Source organism: Gasterosteus aculeatus, chromosome 13 (assembly GCF_964276395.1).
Source record: "Gasterosteus aculeatus chromosome 13, fGasAcu3.hap1.1, whole genome shotgun sequence".
Taxonomy (NCBI): domain Eukaryota; kingdom Metazoa; phylum Chordata; class Actinopteri; order Perciformes; family Gasterosteidae; genus Gasterosteus; species Gasterosteus aculeatus.
The window spans coordinates 18427281-18445449 of record NC_135701.1 but is presented as its reverse complement, the minus strand read 5'-3'; the positions used below and the strand labels follow the sequence as shown (position 1 = coordinate 18445449).

At 47.3% G+C, this 18169-nt stretch overlaps 1 protein-coding gene across 13 annotated transcripts in view; it reads left to right on the top strand.

Moving 5' to 3' along the window:
• citb (citron rho-interacting serine/threonine kinase b) overlaps positions 1–17871 on the top strand; it is a 28163-nt gene extending 10292 nt beyond the window's left edge. For 3 of the 13 annotated variants that reach the window (XM_078087274.1, XM_078087276.1, XM_078087275.1), the window contains exons 9-41: positions 83–208; positions 744–839; positions 1020–1136; positions 1236–1345; positions 1582–1774; positions 1885–2082; positions 2180–2233; positions 4986–5183; positions 6399–6592; positions 7047–7182; positions 7254–7358; positions 7508–7648; positions 7849–7968; positions 8373–8604; positions 8683–8841; positions 9037–9060; positions 9887–10060; positions 10629–10809; positions 11060–11148; positions 11249–11353; positions 11546–11715; positions 12071–12115; positions 13076–13156; positions 13467–13602; positions 13874–14013; positions 14127–14219; positions 14662–14770; positions 15110–15238; positions 15318–15398; positions 15487–15565; positions 15644–15817; positions 16009–16297; positions 16839–17871. In XM_078087274.1, coding sequence (XP_077943400.1) covers positions 83–208; positions 744–839; positions 1020–1136; positions 1236–1345; positions 1582–1774; positions 1885–2082; positions 2180–2233; positions 4986–5183; positions 6399–6592; positions 7047–7182; positions 7254–7358; positions 7508–7648; positions 7849–7968; positions 8373–8604; positions 8683–8841; positions 9037–9060; positions 9887–10060; positions 10629–10809; positions 11060–11148; positions 11249–11353; positions 11546–11715; positions 12071–12115; positions 13076–13156; positions 13467–13602; positions 13874–14013; positions 14127–14219; positions 14662–14770; positions 15110–15238; positions 15318–15398; positions 15487–15565; positions 15644–15817; positions 16009–16297; positions 16839–16862 — 4302 coding nt within the window. In that variant the 3' untranslated portion in view covers positions 16863–17871. The remainder of the gene's footprint in view (positions 1–82; positions 209–743; positions 840–1019; positions 1137–1235; positions 1346–1581; positions 1775–1884; positions 2083–2179; positions 2234–4985; positions 5184–6398; positions 6593–7046; positions 7183–7253; positions 7359–7507; positions 7649–7848; positions 7969–8372; positions 8605–8682; positions 8842–9036; positions 9061–9886; positions 10061–10628; positions 10810–11059; positions 11149–11248; positions 11354–11545; positions 11716–12070; positions 12116–13075; positions 13157–13466; positions 13603–13873; positions 14014–14126; positions 14220–14661; positions 14771–15109; positions 15239–15317; positions 15399–15486; positions 15566–15643; positions 15818–16008; positions 16298–16838) is intronic. The other 10 variants (XM_078087280.1, XM_078087278.1, XM_078087277.1 and 7 more) reach the window with 10 other exon arrangements.
• Positions 17872–18169: the final 298 nt, after the last annotated feature.

The window sequence follows — 18169 nt, the reverse complement described above, 5'->3', positions numbered from 1 at the left end:
AGGTCAAATTTTTAAAGGCTAAAACAACTATTCCATGAATCAGTTTGCACTTGAGTGTGTTACGTGTGCCTGTTTCGTGCAGGACGGCAGGAAGACTCTTGAGAACCAGGTGAAAAGGCTGGAGATTGTTGATCGTCGGGAGAATAAGCTGAAGGAGGAGATCCAGAGCAAAGCCCTGCAGATTCAGCAGATGGCCGAGAAGATTCTGGTAACCCACCTTTCACCACTTGAGCAGAGCTAAAATAATCAGAGGAGGTGTGAGATAAACATAGCTCACTTCATTGCAGAGGAAGTGCTATTTTACATAATATTTAGAAAAACATTTACTATCTTTACGGAGGATCTGGATGTAAACCGTTGTATAACTTCTATTTACTAATACATGATAATACAAATAAAATGTAGTTTTATATAATATTGTCCCTGCACACCCACACAAGTGCTTTCAGTTAATTTACCTGACTGGTGTGGGCGTTTACTGACTGTGTCACACCAACATCTTCTCTCACTCTTCTCTTAGTTTTGTTGCATATGATGGGTGCAACATAGTGTGTAATTAATCCTATACTACATATAATCATACAAATTATATTTACTTTCAGTCCACAGGTCGTGATCACATTACGTAATCCCATTGCAAACCAACGCACAACTTTGCCAGGGGAGCTGTGGACGGTTGTTTGTTCATGACGAGCGCGCGCGTGTGTGTGTATATGTGTGTGTGTGTGTGTGTGTGTGTGCAGGCGCTGGAGGACAATCTGCGAGAGACGCAGGGGACGGGCCAGCGGCTGGAGTCGCATCTGAGGCAGAAGGAGAAGCTCTACGAGGAGAAGATTAAGGTAACATTTGCAATGAACATGGATACGTCTGCGCATCTGCAGACGGTATCCAGAGACGCAGTGAGCTCAGAGGAAGTGCTCTGTGGTTGGAGGCCCTGCTTCCGCTGGCTGAGCCGTTGTCCGCCCTGTTAAGTGATTTCCCCCGGTTATGGTTCTGTGGGCCGCCGTGGCATTGAGCAGGTGTTGGAGGCCCAGATGAAGGCGGACATGGCGGATAAGGAGATGCTGGAGTCCAGTCAGAGCAGATATGAGGAGGAGGTGCGGGACAAGTGCAGCATCATCTGCGAACAGAAGGCGGTAAGAGCTGACCAGCTCGGCAGCGACACCATCTCAGGGCTATTTTTAAAATCTGAAACCAATTAAAGCCGGTGATGTAAAGATATAACTTCTGTTCAGACCATAAATGCTATGGACTCTAAGATGAACAGCCTGGAGCAGAGAATTGCCGAGCTCTCGGAGGCCAACAAATTGGCAGCCAACAGCAGTATCTACACACAGAAAAACATGTAAGTACTGATACACAGTAATACTGCACAATAAACTCGACAAGCCAAACAGAAGCTTTTCTATGGATTCTCTTTCCATGAAGAACACTGATTTTGAGTTTTGATGATTCTCCCAAGTAGAACATTCCCTTCATTGCTGCACCAAACCGTACCTAGAGATGTATTTTGTCCTTGGTGTTCACATATTGACACAATACCAGGTTGCATTGCCCCCTATTGAACTTTTTGCACACAAGTATGTGTGGTCTTGGCAGGAAAGCTCAGGAGGAGATGATCTCGGAGCTTCGACAGCAGAAGTTCTACCTGGAGTCTCAGGCTGGGAAGTTGGAAGCCCAGAACGCCAAACTGGAAGAGCACTTAGAGAAAATGAGTCAGCAGGAGCAAAGCAACAAGAGCCGTCTGCAGGAGCAGGAAACGAAGCTTCGCGAGGTGAGGAGTTGTTCAAATGTAACCCATTAATGTGAGCACAACTAATGGAGCCGGAGGCGAGGGGAACGATCCACTCACCTTCTTTCTGTCTGTTCTGTCTCCCTCTGCAGATCGGGCTGGAACACGAGGAACAGAAGCTGGAGATCAAGCGGCAGGTGACAGATATGACCCTGTCACTGCAGGAGCGTCAATCCCAGATCAGCAACCTGCAGGCGGCTCGCCACGCTCTGGAGAGCCAGCTGCAGCAGGCCAAGACGGAGCTGGAGGACACCACCGCTGAGGCCGAGGAGGAGATCACCGTCCTCCGAGTAAGAGAGACGAATCGGAAGGGTTCACGACGTTGCGTCTCTTCTGATAGCGGTGAAGTCTGAAATCTGTCCCTCTGCCTCTCTTGTTACCCGCTAGGCCCACAGAGACGAGATACAACGCAAGTTCGACGTCCTGAGAGACAGCTGTGCGGTAAACTGCTCTCCTCTTTCTCGTCTTCCTCTTTCCAAAAATACTTACTTAGTTTTCAGGCATTGAACACAAGCTGACGTACCTTTCAAATATCCAGGATATTTCCATCCATGTGCGTTTCTGTCATTCTTGTGTGAATTTTGCTTCATTCAAAAGGCGTTTCTCTTCTACTTACATTCATCGAAAGGTGACTCTCCGTCTCTTAAACATGTGATCTGCTTCATCACATTCATCTTCTTGGGAGCAAAGTGCTGCTCTCGGTTGGTGGAAGATATGGCCGTGGCCCCGCGCTGTTTTCAGGCATTTCTAGGAATTTCTGTTGGTGGCGGGAGATTTATTCTCAACAAAATAGTGTGTTTCCATGGTGACATTTGTTCACATTACCAACCGAGTGAGCTCGCATTACCGAAACACGCCCCAAAGGAACATCAACGAGACCATAACGGCTCTTATCCTGTTACACCGACTGTTGGACTCGTGAACATCACTGTGTTTTCTTTGTGCGTCCTGGTGTCCAGTGATACACTTTACCAGGAGACGCAGCGACTCAGTCCACAGTCACGGGCCACAGAAGCCAAAGAGTTTTAAATCTTGTAATTGTTTGATTTTCTTTTAGATGTCTGCAGCGATATGTATTTCGCTTCTATTACAAAACCACAGAGCATCTGCAGAGCTTCCTCTGATGAGGGATCATGTGAAGCTCTCCACTAATGATGCCTCACATAGCGAGAAACGTCGTTAACTGTAGAAATACTTTCTTTCTTTGTGAATGAAGCCATCCAAGAGCCATTTGTTTATTTGACAGAATGGGACTTTCGTTAAAGCGTGAAATACTCTCAAGGTCTTTTTTTTGTGTTGAAAGGTTATTATTGGAGAATATGAGGCGATGTCATTGTGCGTCCCTGGCGCCCCGCTAATCTTGAGAGAATGATGATGTCATTGAATTGAGCGCCCACAAACTAATTCACCCTGAATAAAGACCACCGCGGTCTCCCTTTACTCCACCGCCCAACCCTAAAGATACGAACATCAGAATGTGCACCTGGCAGAGCTGGAAGTGACGCTCTATTTTTTGCCCTGCTGAGACTTGCCATGTGGGTTTATGCGTTCAGTCTGTCTGCTGAATACTTTGGCGTGCTTACATAATTCAAGTGCCCTATTTTGAGATTAATGACACAAACTAAAAAAAAAAAAAAGGTTAAAATTAGAAAGTGTTTTTTTTTTCATGCCCATGTAATCGGTCTGGCCTATGAGACATACGTCGTCGACACAGTTCTCCCAGCGCGACACAAATAATTCAGATTTGTGGTTTGCAAATGGTGCTATCTCCTCCATCTTATAAATGTCCATCCATGCAACTAAAGTTGTCCTCTCCCTCAATAAGCATCTTCTCGTATTGTACTGGTTTCTTATTAGACATTCTTAAGCGATGAGTCTAAAAACCTGGTGGATTCTAACTCTCTTTGGATGGAAGTTTGTTTTCACTGTGTAATGACGATGACATCAGAGAGAGACTTTTATAAGTCGCCATTCTCTCTCCGCGCAGCTTACCATCGGGTTTATTACAGTTAGCAATAAGACGATAGTCATTGTGGCACTCTAGATATTTGAATTAACTGCTAATGTAATGTGTCTTTATGGTTCTTATATCCACATCCCTCACACATATCTCGGTAGCAGTGATTTTTCACACTCTGAAGTTGTTAAATATAAAAATTGTGAGAAAAGCGACTTCAGGAGGATTCCTTCTCCTTCTCTGTTTCTTAGACAGAGCAGATGTTCTCCTGTATTTCTTGCCGTTAAGCGTCATTTCAGTAAAGGAAATTCCCAGACTGATTAACGGCCTTTTGAGCAGGTCTTTGTATTTGCTCTGCACCCCCAGCATTCACAAACAGTAGTCGGTATCCAGCAGTGCTGAGGATGCGATGCTCCGGATGTGATTCAGAGTGGGTTCAGCGAGTGTGTCTATAGATGCTAAATGGTACATGGAGGCTCGCCGGATCACCGCTGTATCCACTGCAGCTCTGAGCCCAGCTTCGCTCCGCCTTGAGTATTTAGTTGCTGCTGTCGGTCCCCGGCCTCGGGGGAGCAGAAGCACTGAGTCAGTACAGAACAGACAGATAATTTATGGGCTTAAAAGCCTGCATCCCCCCACACACACACACACGCCACCTGGAGATTGTGCGTGGTAAACATGTTCCCATGAGAGCTGAGAATAAGGAGCTCTCACAGGCAGGCGCACCAGCCTTTAACCTTCTTTTCCCCACGCGGTGTTCACGGCTGATTAAGAAACGAGACTGATGGTGATTGAGTCAAACGTGCGGCCTGGAAACGATGCCGGAGTGATTACCGCTTGATTTCACTAAACGAGATTGCTGCATTATGTGATGAACGCAGCACTGGAAACTTGTACTTTAGATGAGTAACAACATGCACAATGCAATGCCTATATATATATATATATATATTTTTTTTTATCTATAGATATATGTATTATAAGTATATAAGCATACTGTGTATGCAAGTGAGAACTACTCAGGTACGTGTCAGAGGAATGTAGCCTTTTCTGTGTTAAAACAATCACACTTGTTAAAGATGGAAATGGCATTATATTATCTTTATCATCGCAAAAAAAAATCTGTATTTTGACAATCCTGACGATTAATTAGTAGTTCATTTGTTCCTTGGTGGAGCTCTGCACGTTCCCCTCTCTTTAAACTGTGAGTCTGAGAGTCCTGTTCACTTCCCACAGGTCATCACTGACCTGGAGGAGCAGCTGACCACGCTGACTCAGGAGAACGCCGAGCTGAACCGCCAGAACTTCTACCTGTCCAAGCAGCTGGACGAGGCCTCCGACGACAGGGAGGACCGGCTGCATCTCGGCCAGGATGTGGACCGGCTGCGCCGAGAGGTGGCCGACCGGGAAATGCACCTGAACAACCAGAAACAGGTAACGCGGCTGCTGCTGGAATGTCCGTTATCCTGCATTGGTGCGTCGTATTGATCTGTTGATTGGGTCGGTGGACGCTGGTGTATTGGAGGATTTTGCACACTAACGTGGCTCAAAATGGAACCGGGTCTTTCCGCCTTTCACTCACTACAACGCGAGAATCAAACAGCTGATTTTTTTAACCCCGTTTATAGGTTCTATAGTCAAGTCGTTTTCATATTTCTGCATGAAATTGCCACAAAATATCGGCTGCCACTGGAGACAACCACACATTGTTATTATGTCTGACGCTGTGGTGCGCTTTCTTTTTCAGCTCAGGTTCCTTCCCCTTTCCCACTTCCCACTTCCCACTCGCCGCCAGTCAGACACCCGGTTTTCACTTACTCACATTATGTGAAACCTCCACACTACCTTTTTGACAGGTGACCTGTGGACGTCTCTCCCGGCCCTGACAGCGTTAAGTGCAAATCAGGCCGTTGAAACCCTGGGAATAATTCAGCGTTGTGGATGCAGCGAGGAGGCTGTGCGATGCGCGTGCTGCTCCTGTGGGAGGATCTGTGTGTGGGTGTCCAGCGCGCGGTTGTGTAACCAGCTTTGGAAGTCATAGACGAGCGACGGGGTGGTGAGTGGGAGGCGTGTGTCATCCCCATCACTCCAGGGTCGTGTCAGCTGTGGAAGCGTTGGACTTGAGAGCGCCGCGGCGTTGCTGCAGCACCAGCGGGGGCTATATTTGTCTCCCGACGCTTTGTCTAAAGTAGTTGCGTTGGGAGACATGAAACACAACACTTTGTGTATAACAAAACTATCTGAGGCCAAAGAATATCTCTCCACAGAAGGACCAACGTTGCTTTTCTAATTAAACTTGAGGAGTTAATTAAAACTGAAGGTACACACATGTTGTTTACATGGTAAGTAAGTTGTTGAACATAAGCCGTGATTTATTTTATGCACGGTGCGTTGTTGTGGCTGTGTCTGAATTACTGTGAATGCGGCCTTTTGACCCCGTTGACCTTTCTGTGACCAGCAGATGTTGGGGGGGGTGGGGGGGGGAGACCCGGGAGCGGACATTTGTGTCTTGTTATTTTTCATACCCCATGTTAAAACTGGCCTCGCTGGCCCCTGGTCTCCCTTTCATTACTCCAGGACGGGATGATCCTGGAGAAAAGACTAAACACGGCTGCTACCTGAATGTGTGTCAATCCGTCTTTGTTCCAGAACCTGGGGACACTGAAGACGACGTGCACCATGCTGGAGGAGCAGGTCCTGGAGCTGGAGACCCTGAACGACGAGCTGCTGGAGAAGGAGAGGCAGTGGGAGGCCTGGAGGACGACACTGGAGGACGAGAAGAACCAGGCTGAGAGGAGGACCAGGGACATCCAGAGGCTGCTGGACACAGAGAAACAGAACAGGTCGCAATAGCATCCATGCAAACGTCCTTCACTAGTCAGGCAAAATTCATCGACTTGATTGGATTCTGTTTGCTTTGCAATTCTATGTCCATTTAGTGTGGAGCTGAGACATTTTGTGGTTCAGCTGCATTTGAGATATTCAGAAGGTTTACATTTTTCCACCCACATTAGTTTCAATAGTCCATGAAACAATTTAACCAAAAGTCATGTTACAAAAAAAAAAAAGCTTTTGCATTTTTTTCCTCGGAATGTTGCTGCTGCTATCAGTGTTGGATCTGCTCCCTCCGCCTACACACACACTGAATGCAACTGGTTTGGGCATTTTCTCTAGGGTTTGTCAAAATGTATTCTGGGAAATATATGAAATTATTTCCTGAGTTGGTGTGCGATGAGAACTAAGTGCACAGAACAATATTAACACACTGTGGAGAAATGGTTTGCTGTGCGCTTCCAGGCTGCGCTCGGAGCAACGCAACGCCGAGTCTCGCCAAGCTTTAGAGAAGGCCGTGAAGGAGCACAAAGCGGAGATCATGTCCCTGCAGCAGGCCCTCAAAGACCAGACGCTCAAAGCTGACAGCCTCGCCGATACTGTAAGCCAAACTAAATGAGATTTAAATTCATGCGCTTCTCTGGTTGAACTCTCGCTGCTTTCTCTCCTCAGTTGAATGACCTGGAGAAGAAGCAAGCCATGCTGGAGATGAACGCACTCACATGGCAGCAAAAGCTGGAGAGTGAAAGGGATCTGAAACAGAGGCTGCTGGAGGAGGTACGCTCTGTGTCTGTTGCCAGAACGCAAACATTAAGTCGACTATTCTTCGACTTGCACTATGACCGGAAGCAATCGATTGTAAGAAGCGCCAGCAGCAAAGTTGCAGCTTTGCGACTTGTGATCCAACAGCTGTTTTACGTCCACAGCAAGAAAAGCTGCAGCAGCAGATGGATGCCCAGAAGACCCACATCTTCCGTCTGACTCAAGGGCTGCAGGACGCTCTGGACCAGACTGACCTGCTGAAGACTGAAAGGACCGACCTGGAATACCAGCTGGAGAACATTCAGGTGCTGCTAAACGCACACACACACACACACACATACTCACACACTCTATGAATCGATGAAGATCTGCTGGACCTTCGGTCATTTGCAGCCTTGTGTCTGATGAAGACACATAAAACAAATGCATCCTCCTCCCTGTTCCCCATCACCCTCTGTGTGAAGTGCTTGGGGAGAAATTCATGGCAGTAGTGATGTTGATTTAGGTCCACCTGCAGGCTGTGTACTCCCATGAGAAGGTGAAAATGGAGGGGACCATCACCCAGCAGACCAAGCTCATAGACTTCCTGCAGGCCCAGGCGCATGGGGGCTCCAAGAAGAAGAAGGTCAGAGGAAATGACGTGTCTGATTGGATTGGTTATGATAATAATCTTACGCATGTTTTTGAAACCCCTTAAACAATTTAGGAATTGGATTTGATCATTTTTGATCATTTTGAAATGATCAAATTAACCATAAGGATGTTTAGACAATTAAGTAGACTGATTTCATTTTGGAATATCAGAGATACCAAAAATTAGGTGATGGATTATGAAATAATATGACAAGTGAGTATTACTTTGATGCACGACATCCATGTTTTTATCAATTCATTCATAACTTCAAGAAACCTCTTTCAAGACGAGTTCACCAAATTATCACTAAATAGAAATGAAATCGTAATGAAAACCAGGGGAAAAGTAAGGTTCAAAGTATGGTTTCAAACACAGCTGTGCTTCCTTGGTCTCAGGGTCTGTTTGGGCGCCGTCGAGAGGACCTTTTGGCCGCCATGGCCGCTCAGGCCCAGGGTCAGGGTCCGGGTCAGGGTCCAGGCCCGGTTTCCCCCGTGCCCTCCATCCAGCCGGTGCCGCTGCAGTACAGCGACATGAAAATCGCTCTGGACAAAGAGCGTTCCCGCTGCTCCGACCTGGAGGAGGCCCTGCAGAAAATGAGGGCGGAGCTGCGGTCTCTGAGAGAAGAAGGTGAGGCTGCGAAGGTTTGCACACTCCGATCAAACGAATGTCGGGATGCTGCACACTACAATATTATTCCATCCCCAGCGCTCCCGTATAAGGACCACAGTAACTCGGCAAACCCGGCCTCGGCGCGGCAGCAGATGATTATGTCTGCCATGGTGAAGTCTCCCGAGCACCAGCAGGGTCCGACCGCACTGGCACCCTCCAACTCAGAGCGCAGGAAGGCGGCTGCGACGCCCGAGGGTGAGTGCGGGGTCGGCGCCTACATGAGAGACGCCGTTTGTCTAAAAACAAACACATACATGCTGGTTTTACGGCTCCTCAGTGACTCAACGCTGGCCCTCACCTGCACACACATAGACACACACGTACAATGTCACTCGCCAAGGATCATTTATGAAAACGCTTACTATCCTTTTTCTTTCAAACACCTTTCAGAGAGAAGGAGGGTCACTTTTGAAAGTAAGTTGTCCAAACTTATGGTTTCCTCAGTTTGGTCTCTTATCTCTCTTCTCCTTTTGCCTCATCCACATCCTCGAAAGGCCGGATTTTAAAAGCTGTGCACTTTTCTAGAAATGTGAGATCGGAGCAGGCTGGTCCGGTGAAGCTGCGAGAGTGCACAGCTTTAGAAATCCGAAGCATTTTATCAAAGCCCAATCTGATTGGCAGAACTCTGCTCTGCTCCTTAACTCACTGCAATCCCACCTGAACTTCACTTCATACACTAACAGAGATGCACCATGTTATAAACTCTGCGATCGCGCTGCTTGAACCCACACTGTGGTAAAGGTATTATTCAGTCAACCTATTTGTTCTGATAAAATGGGTTGCAACAAAATGTACCGCAAGTTAAGCCCGGATGATCGCCTGGTCTGGTTTATAACGTGATTCTAATTTTGTGTAGGGAAAAAAAGAGCAATTCTCATTATTCTCTTGATTGTATGAAACATGTTGCTAACATCAACACTCGCAGTAAATTGAGAAATGTGCAAACACAGCACAGGACACAAATGTGGTACTGGCTGGATAATGCCTTTAACAGTGAGGGGGGTACAGGCACCAGGGATTGTCAAATCAATAGTCCTTTTCAACCATCTTTGTCTCCAGAGTTTACTTGCTTATGCGTTTTTGCCAAACAGCTTAAAGTTTTGTTGGAAGCCGTCTTAAGTTGAAGCCTGATTTCCCGGCGGGTACGGCATGGCGCACTGAGGTTTTCAAGTGATGCACACGCGGGAAGCGAGGCGCGCTGGAGCCGCCGGCCCTCACTGTGTCCCCTCGCTGTGTCCAGAGTTTAGCCGTCGTTTGAAGGACAGTCAGAGAGACAGAGACAGGGAGAGAGAGAGGCCGGTGCACCACAACAACACCCCTCACCGCTTCACAGTGGGACTCAACATGAGGGCCGCCAAGTGCACCGTGTGCCTGGATACCGTGCACTTTGGTCGCCAGGCTGCCACTTGTCTCGGTGAGTTACCCATTTTGTGTAAAAAAAAAAGAAAGAAAAAAACCCTTTGAAACTTCAGCCTGCCTGTCATTTGTTCTTGTGTATGTATTATGTATTACGTGTTTTCTATTGTATGAATGGAGATTATGACACAGAAAAGGAGGAGGTTGGTTTGATGTGTGAAACTGTGGCGGCTGATGTCCACTCCCATTGTTCTTAACCTTTTAAAAAGCACAGGACTTTTGTGTCTGAGACAAGAATATGAGTCTTTTATTTCTGGGAGTGCTGCAGGGTTTATGTACTTCTGCAGACCAACCCCAAAGTTACTACTGCACCGGTTCCCCTGACAGAAAGGATTTGGGATTATTGCAGGAAATAAGCTCTGTGACAAACACTAGTTGTGAATACGGTTTGTTCAGCCAGATAATCTTTACAAATGAACACCACCTTGATTTTGATTTCAAATACACCCCTGGAAAGTTTCGTGAATGCGTTTGCACACCTTTGCATGACGGCTGCTGAACGCCACATTTTCGTGGTCCATTTCTTGGCTGTTTCTCAGTGTGACAACGTTTGTCTTCCTCCTCAGAATGTCACGCGCTGTGCCACCCGAAATGCTCGCCCTGCCTCTCGGCCACGTGTGGCATGTCCAGCGACTGCTCGCTGCATCTGTCGGAGGGCCCGTGTCGGGACAAAGGCAGCTCCCCGGGCCAGCAGGTCAAGGAGGCCAGCGGTCACATGCACCTGGAGGGCTGGATGAAGCAGCCCAGGTCAGCAATGGACGCCACCATGTCGTTGTTCCAGCTTTCCTCTCCCTGCTATTTTATATTTGAGCCCAGGGGAGCACCCTCATACACAGTAGTTTCCCTTTCGTGCTCCCTCATTGGCACCCAGGCTTTTTAGCAAGGTTCTGTCTGGCGAAGCCCACCCATCTGCTACTAAACCCAGTTTAAACAAAGGCATTTGTTTTGGTTTCCAAACATCATCTCGTGGTGACGCAGTTGCTTGGTGTGTCTGCAGGAGTGGGAAGCGAGGCCAGGGCTGGGAGAGGAGGTACATGGTCCTGGATGGGACCAAAGTATCCATCTACGAGACTGAGCCCAGAGAAGGTTTCCTTCTTTTGCCTGTGTGACAGCAGCGTTTCAGAAACCCAACAGAGGGCATCAGTTATCTAATGTTTGTTTTGTTGTCGTTGTGCGTATTACTCAGATTCAGTGAAGCCACTGGAGGAGTTTGACATGTGTTTGTCAGACGGAGAGGTGGTTGTTCACGGGGCGGTGGGAGCATCGGAACTGCCCAACACCGCCAAGTCAGGTACAATCCACAAAGTGTTAAAGAGTCTCCACACTATTCCCTCCCCGTCGTCTTTCAGAATTCTCTTCAGCAATTTAGTTTCAAAAGTTTTATATTGTTTGTCAGGATTTTGACCCCCCCCCCCCCCCCCCGATGGCTCATTCACGACGTCGTCCATAATCATGAGCCTCACCTGTGATTCCTGTCCGTCAGATGTTCCCTACGTCCTGAAGCTGGAGTCCCGCTGTCACACCCCCTGCTGGCCCGGACAGCTGATTTACTTCATGGCTCCCAGTTTCCCCGACAAACAGCGCTGGGTGGCCGTGATGGAGTCCGTGGTGGCCGGGGCGCGAGCCTCGCGGGAGAAGGCCGAGGCCGACGCAGTGAGTGTCTCTGTTGTCCTTAACGTCTGTCCGTGCGTTTCATGAACCGCCACCGTTGACACCATCCGGCCGTAGTCTCCCTGTTTGAGAGAGCCGGTGGAGAATGAAGTCAGAGACCTGGGCTTTAGGTTTGGAGTTTTAAACTAACAACCCACCCGGGTCCCTTATACCTGTCGTTAATTGTCTCCTTCTTCTCTCCTCTTCTCTTTCCCTCCTCTGTCTCTTTGTCCTTCTCACTGCTGTGTGTTACTTCTTTTTTTTTTCACCGTGCCGCGTTGTATGTCCGGCATACGGGCGCCTTTTTGTTGATTTCCCTCTATTCTGCCCGTTCCATTGGGTTTCATTGCAAACATAGGCTGCTGTGTCCAAAAGACAAATGGTTCTGACTCCTCTGGTCCAGGTAAAAAGTTACACAGATCCAGATATGCGACCGACTTGACACACACTCACCTGCAGATCCTTCGCGAGGCACGCAGCAGAGCATGTATCCGTCACCCCCCCCCCCCCCCCTTCCCTGCTCTCACCTCACCTGCTGCGACTCACTCCTCACTCTCACCCGTCTCTGCTTCACTGTCACGTCCGGTGGCGACTCTGCGTCCATGCAATAGTTTCAACGCCGCTGAAACGAGTCTTTGGTGTTCTGTTTAATAACCACAGTGCAACTTCTCAGCCAGATGTTTGATCATCTCTGGGCTGATGTTTGATCCCTTCAGGCGTCCTTCCCGCAGGACCAGGGATCAGAGAGCGGGTTTCCACCTGCTGCTGCACTCGTCTGTGTTTTTAACCCCCCCGCTGCTCCCTCTGCACCCTCTATGGAGACTCAAGACACACGACTGACTCATCTGAGACAAACTGGGCAATGTCAACTGGACTTTTAATGGGTTGTAGGAGTTAGCAGTGTGTTTGGCATTTATCCGAATGACCTGAAACCAACATTTTCTTAAACTTTTTGCCAACTTTTAAGATGCTGAATAGAAATGTTACACTGTGTAGAGTGGATTACCTCTATAAAACCTTGCGACTAGATAGTAAGCACACATCCAAGATGAAGCAACAAAAATGCCAGACGAAGCGCGAAAAAATTGCAAATATAGTCATATTAAACCCTTCATTTTTTACTATATTTGTATTTTATGTAACAGCTTTATCTAATGGGGAGCAATGTTGAAAGTGTGCAATGCACTAACTTCACCCACTTTGCGACTGGACTTAAAACTAGAGACCGACTTGTGACCTCTGACCTCCCTTAACCCTGCACACCGTGCTGCCCCCACCGTTCTGCTCCTATGCTGTCACCCCCCCCAGGGTCACGTTGAGGTCGTGACCCCGCTGACCCCTCACCTCTCTGTGCTTTTTGCAGAAGCTGCTGGGGAACTCTCTCCTGAAGCTGGAGGGAGACGATAGGCTGGACATAAACTGCACCCTCCCCCTCACCGATCAGGTACCGGCATGCATGACATTATATTAAATCACAATTATTGGAGCTTAGTGAAAACATCCGGTAAACATATTCTTCGTCTTGTTGCCTAAATAATAAAACTACTTTCTTTAAAGGCATTTTATCGTATTCATATTTAATCCACAGTAGCAGTTATTTAGAATGATGTTAATTTATGAAGGGACACGGAGCACAGAGCAGATGCTCGAGGCTCTCTGCCAAGGTCTGCAACATGCTGCTCCTGTTTGAAATGGCACCATGTTCACCGAAATAATTCTGCTCATGTTAATGATGTTTTCTTGCTGTGCTGCAGATAGTTATGGTGGGCTCTGAAGAGGGTCTGTATGCCCTGAATGTTATCAAGAACTCTCTAACTCACATCCCTGGCCTGGGATCAGTCTTTCAGATCCACATCATCAAAGAGCAGGAGAAACTGCTGATGATCGTTGGTGAGATGTTCAGCTTTGTTATCGACAAGAGATGAGAACTTTCTCCTGAGCAGCAACGATCTGAGTCTAGACGTTCAGTTCATTTCATTCGGGGAGTGTTGTTCATAAATCAAAAAGCCATTGAAAGTAATTGGCATAATTGAGGCTCATCATAAAGAAAGATTAAAAAACTGCCATCTAATATTTCTGGTGAGACTTGGAGATGTTTTTTCCCACGTGGACGGCGCTGGAACATCAGCTGCCGTGTGACGCCTGCCTGTGTGCGCTGCAGGGGACGAGCGGGCCTTGTGTCTGGTGGAGATTAAGCGAGTGAAGCAGTCTCTGGCCCAGTCGCACCTGCCCAGCCAGTCCGAACTGGCTCCTTACATCTTCGAGACGGTGAAGGGCTGCCATCTGTTTGCCGCGGGGAGAGTAGGTTTCTTCTGCTCCTCCTTGAAACCGGAGATAAAAGCTCCTGACTTTAAAAGCGCTTTCTAGGACTTGTGTGTGCTTAAGAAAGTGACGTGTGTGTTTCCTTTTTGCAGATCGACAACGGGCCTTGTATATGTGCAGCAATGCCCAACAAGATAACTATTCTGCGCTACAACGAAAATCTCAACAAATACTGCATTCGCAAGGCGAGTGGGATCTGTTCAGTGTGATCGGTGCAGCACATGAGAAGACCTGGAAGAGATTCGGGTCTGTTGTGGGACACATAGCATAGAGTTTAACATTGGGCCCTGGGAGAAGGTTTGCTCAACCCTCTCATTGCACTAGAAAGGGGCACGTACTATTAGCTCTTGTAGGTGCAATCCTAGTTAACTCATAAATAACTTGTTTTTCTATCATATCCAAAATCCACATTTCTATTTTTTGTGTGCTGTGTTCCAAAAGCCAAATTTATTCTAGATCATTCGTTATGGATTATTCATAACTCATCGTTGATGTGTGAATTGGAATCATTCTCTTGGAACAGCCATTCCTGCGACAACAAATAGATAATAAATGAAAAGTCCTTTGGCCGTCCAAGAGGTTTCTGAATAATAAATGTCCCTCGTCCTTCCATTCTTCGTCTCACAGGAGATTGAGACCTTGGAGCCCTGCAGCTGCATCCATCTGACCAGCTACAGCATCATCATCGGCACCAACAAGTTCTACGAGATCGAGATGAAGCAGTTCGTGCTCGAGGGTGAGAAGGACACGATCAGATATATCAGAACGTAGACGTAGATTTGGCTAAAAAATCAGAACATGCAAAAAACCAACTTTCTTTTCTGTTACAAATGTTACATGTATTAAATTATGACTTTCCCCTCATTTCAAGACTTGATTTCTTATATTGAACAAAAATAAGAACTACTGCACAGAGATATTTAGATTAGATTTAGATTCTCCTTTTATGATAAACCTGCTTTAAACACATATACAACACAATGATGCAACAGCAGAGAATCCCAGGGTACAATTTAAGAGTAACTCGACTCAACATACTAGATGGATCATTTCATGCTCGCTTTGTCCGCTGCAGAGTTCCTGGACAAGAACGACGTGTCTCTCGTGTCGGCGGTGTTCGCGGCCTCGTCCCACAGTTTCCCCATCGCCATCATGCAGGTGGCCAGCAGCATGCAGAAGGAGGAATACCTGCTGTGTTTTCACGGTGTGTTTGAACCGCTCCACAAATACACCCCCAAAATGCAAGTCGTAGAATTATTGAACTTTTTAAAATATCTTTTAAGAGTTTGGAGTGTTTGTGGACACGTACGGACGGAGAAGCCGCACTGAGGACATTAAGTGGAGCCGTCTGCCTCTCTCCTTTGGTAAATACGTGTAACTTCTGCAGCTTTTCGATGCATCCACACAGCAGTGTGGGATCCCATTTTGACATTTGTCCCCCCCCGGGTGCAGCCTACAGAGAGCCCTACCTGTTTGTCACCTACATCAACTCTCTGGACGTCATCGAGGTCCAGGGACACGCTTCTTTGGGGTGAGACGGGTCGCTTTTCCTTTGACAAAGTTGGAAAGATTTCGTTTTCTCCTAACACCGCCGCGCGTGTGCTTGCAGGCCGACGGTGTTGGCTCACCTGGACATCCCCAACCCTCGCTACCTGGGGCCGGCCATCTCCTCCGGGGCCATTTACCTGGCCTCCTCCTATCAGAACAAACTGCGGGTCATCTGCTGCAAGGGAAGCCTGATCAGAGAAACCGGAGAGCTGCAGCGGACCGGCTCCAGCCGAGGGTCAGCGCCCTCACATTGTTTGAGCAACGAATGAGAGAGAGTGTGTGTGTGTGTGTGTGTGTGTGGATTAAAAACACTTGAACATCCACAAAACAATAACAACAAAACGAACAGGCCAACAGCGCCATCTGCTGTAAAAAGAACAAAAGTTAAATGTTCTTCTGCCGCTGCTCTCCGCTCTGTTCCTGCAGGAGTCCCAGTAAGCGAGGCCCCCCCACCTACAGCGAGCACATCACCAAGCGCTTGACCTCTGGCCCCGGCAGCCACGACGGCCTGCACCGGGAGCCCAGCACCCCGCACCGGTACCGGGAGGGCCGCACCGAGTTCCGACGGGACAAGTCTCCGGCCCGCCCGCTGGACAGGGAGAAGTCGCCGGGCCGAGTGCTGGACGGCCGCAGGGAGAGGTCACCCGGGAGGTTCGGGGACAGCGGGCGGCTTCACGCCGGCTCCGTCCGAACGCAGCTCGCCCCCGTCAACAAGGTGATTCATAGCACGTGACTGAGATTATATATATGTATATATCTCAACCACAGATAGGATATTATGGTATATTTCCACATACTATACCATGACTTGTATTGTTGTATCTTTTAATTATTTCCATGGATTAGACTTTTAAAATAATTTTGAATGGCCTACTAATTCTTTTATGGAATATTATACTGACAGTAGTCCCAAATAAAAGCCCTAAATACCCCTACTCAGTAAAAACTGCAGCATTAACATCAGCCTTATAACAAGTATGATCTTTTTACCTGCTAGATCATTTTATTTAAAGTTAAATGTATTTAGGGATGAACTGCTCTGACTTTGAAATGTCATTCAATTACCACAATCCTATAACTATAAATCGGATGGTATGAGTATAATAATAATATGAAAATGCAAATACTCTCCAAATGTATTCTGATTTCCACCATCCCTCTAGAAATGTTTAGGAACTTGCACATGTCGTACTTTGCAAGTGTCAGAACAGAAAGTTGAACTTGTTGTCCCCGTTGTTGTTGTTGTTATGTTGAAGGTGTGGGATCAGTCATCGGTGTGAATCCAGTTCCACGCTGCTCCTGACTGGAGGTTGAAGACAAACTACGGGGGGAAACTCGCGATTCCACCAAGCGAGTGCAAGCACACATACATGAACACAAGGTCCCATCGCTCAGGCTGCATGTCGCCCCACCACCACCAACCCCCGATCCTCGTCCGACGACACATAAACCTGCACCGGGAAACATCTCCCGCGACAATCCCACAGTAGATCGGGGGGGCCGGGAGCCTTCGCTGGTCTACGGATCCAGATCATCGACTTCATGACACAAACTCAAAGTTGTAAATATTGCCGTCTTGAGTTTTTACAGAAAAAGGAAATAGTCGGCCGGTGACGGCATGTGTATATATTTTTTAAACGAGTTTTTAAAAGATGTTGCAGGGAGATTAATGTCGTTGGATACGAAATATATCAATATTTCATTAGTCTGGAGAAGTTGATGGTGATAAAGAGGTCGGAGGAGGCGAGACTTTGCACGCGCGGTTGGATTTGAACCGCCGTCAAAAGCTGATCACGGATCAGATCCTCTTGACTCGATGGCTTTTTAATATATAGCTTTTTTTTGACAGTCGTCGATGCCCGGCCACACTTTGTGAAACAATTATAAAGTATTGCTTGTGTTGTTTTGAAGCAAAGCTAAGATCAAGAGACGTGCAGCTCTGCCTCGGAGGCCGGACGTCCTGCAGTCGCTCTCAGTCCGCCGCCGCTGCTGCTGAATATGGTCCAACGTCCCGTTTCTGTGCAGTGATTTGAAGTCTAGTAACCGGCGGGGCGTCGCATTCTGGTATCGTTTCTTTAGAGCCAGGAAAACCACATCCATCCGTCACAACAGCGAGCATGACTAACTAACTTAGAGCAGCACTTTTGATCTTGATTCTCAGTTTTCCTTTTCTGTATTCACTTAAATTTGCATTCAATTAGTAGACGTTGATGTTAAGACAGTAACTTAAGATTTCCTTGATTTTTAAAGATGTATCCTGGTACATGCATTAAACATGATTGAAGTGTCTTTTTTAGTTGTGTGTGTGTGTGTTTTTAGATATTCCATCACGCTTCAGCTTTAATCAGTGAGAGCAGACATCAGGTGCTGCTAGCAGACAAAACAGTAGATTTATCTGGTTTATTTTTCCTTTAAACTCTACAACAACGTAATGCTCTTTAAAGTAAATCCAACAAAAACAAAATATTCAGACTGAACACTTGTTACAGGAAATGCTGTGTACAGCTACACACTCCTGACAGACGTGAGAAGGTTCAAAGTGCTCACCAAACAGAAGGAGAGGGGATTAAACAAAAGCACGAGTGAT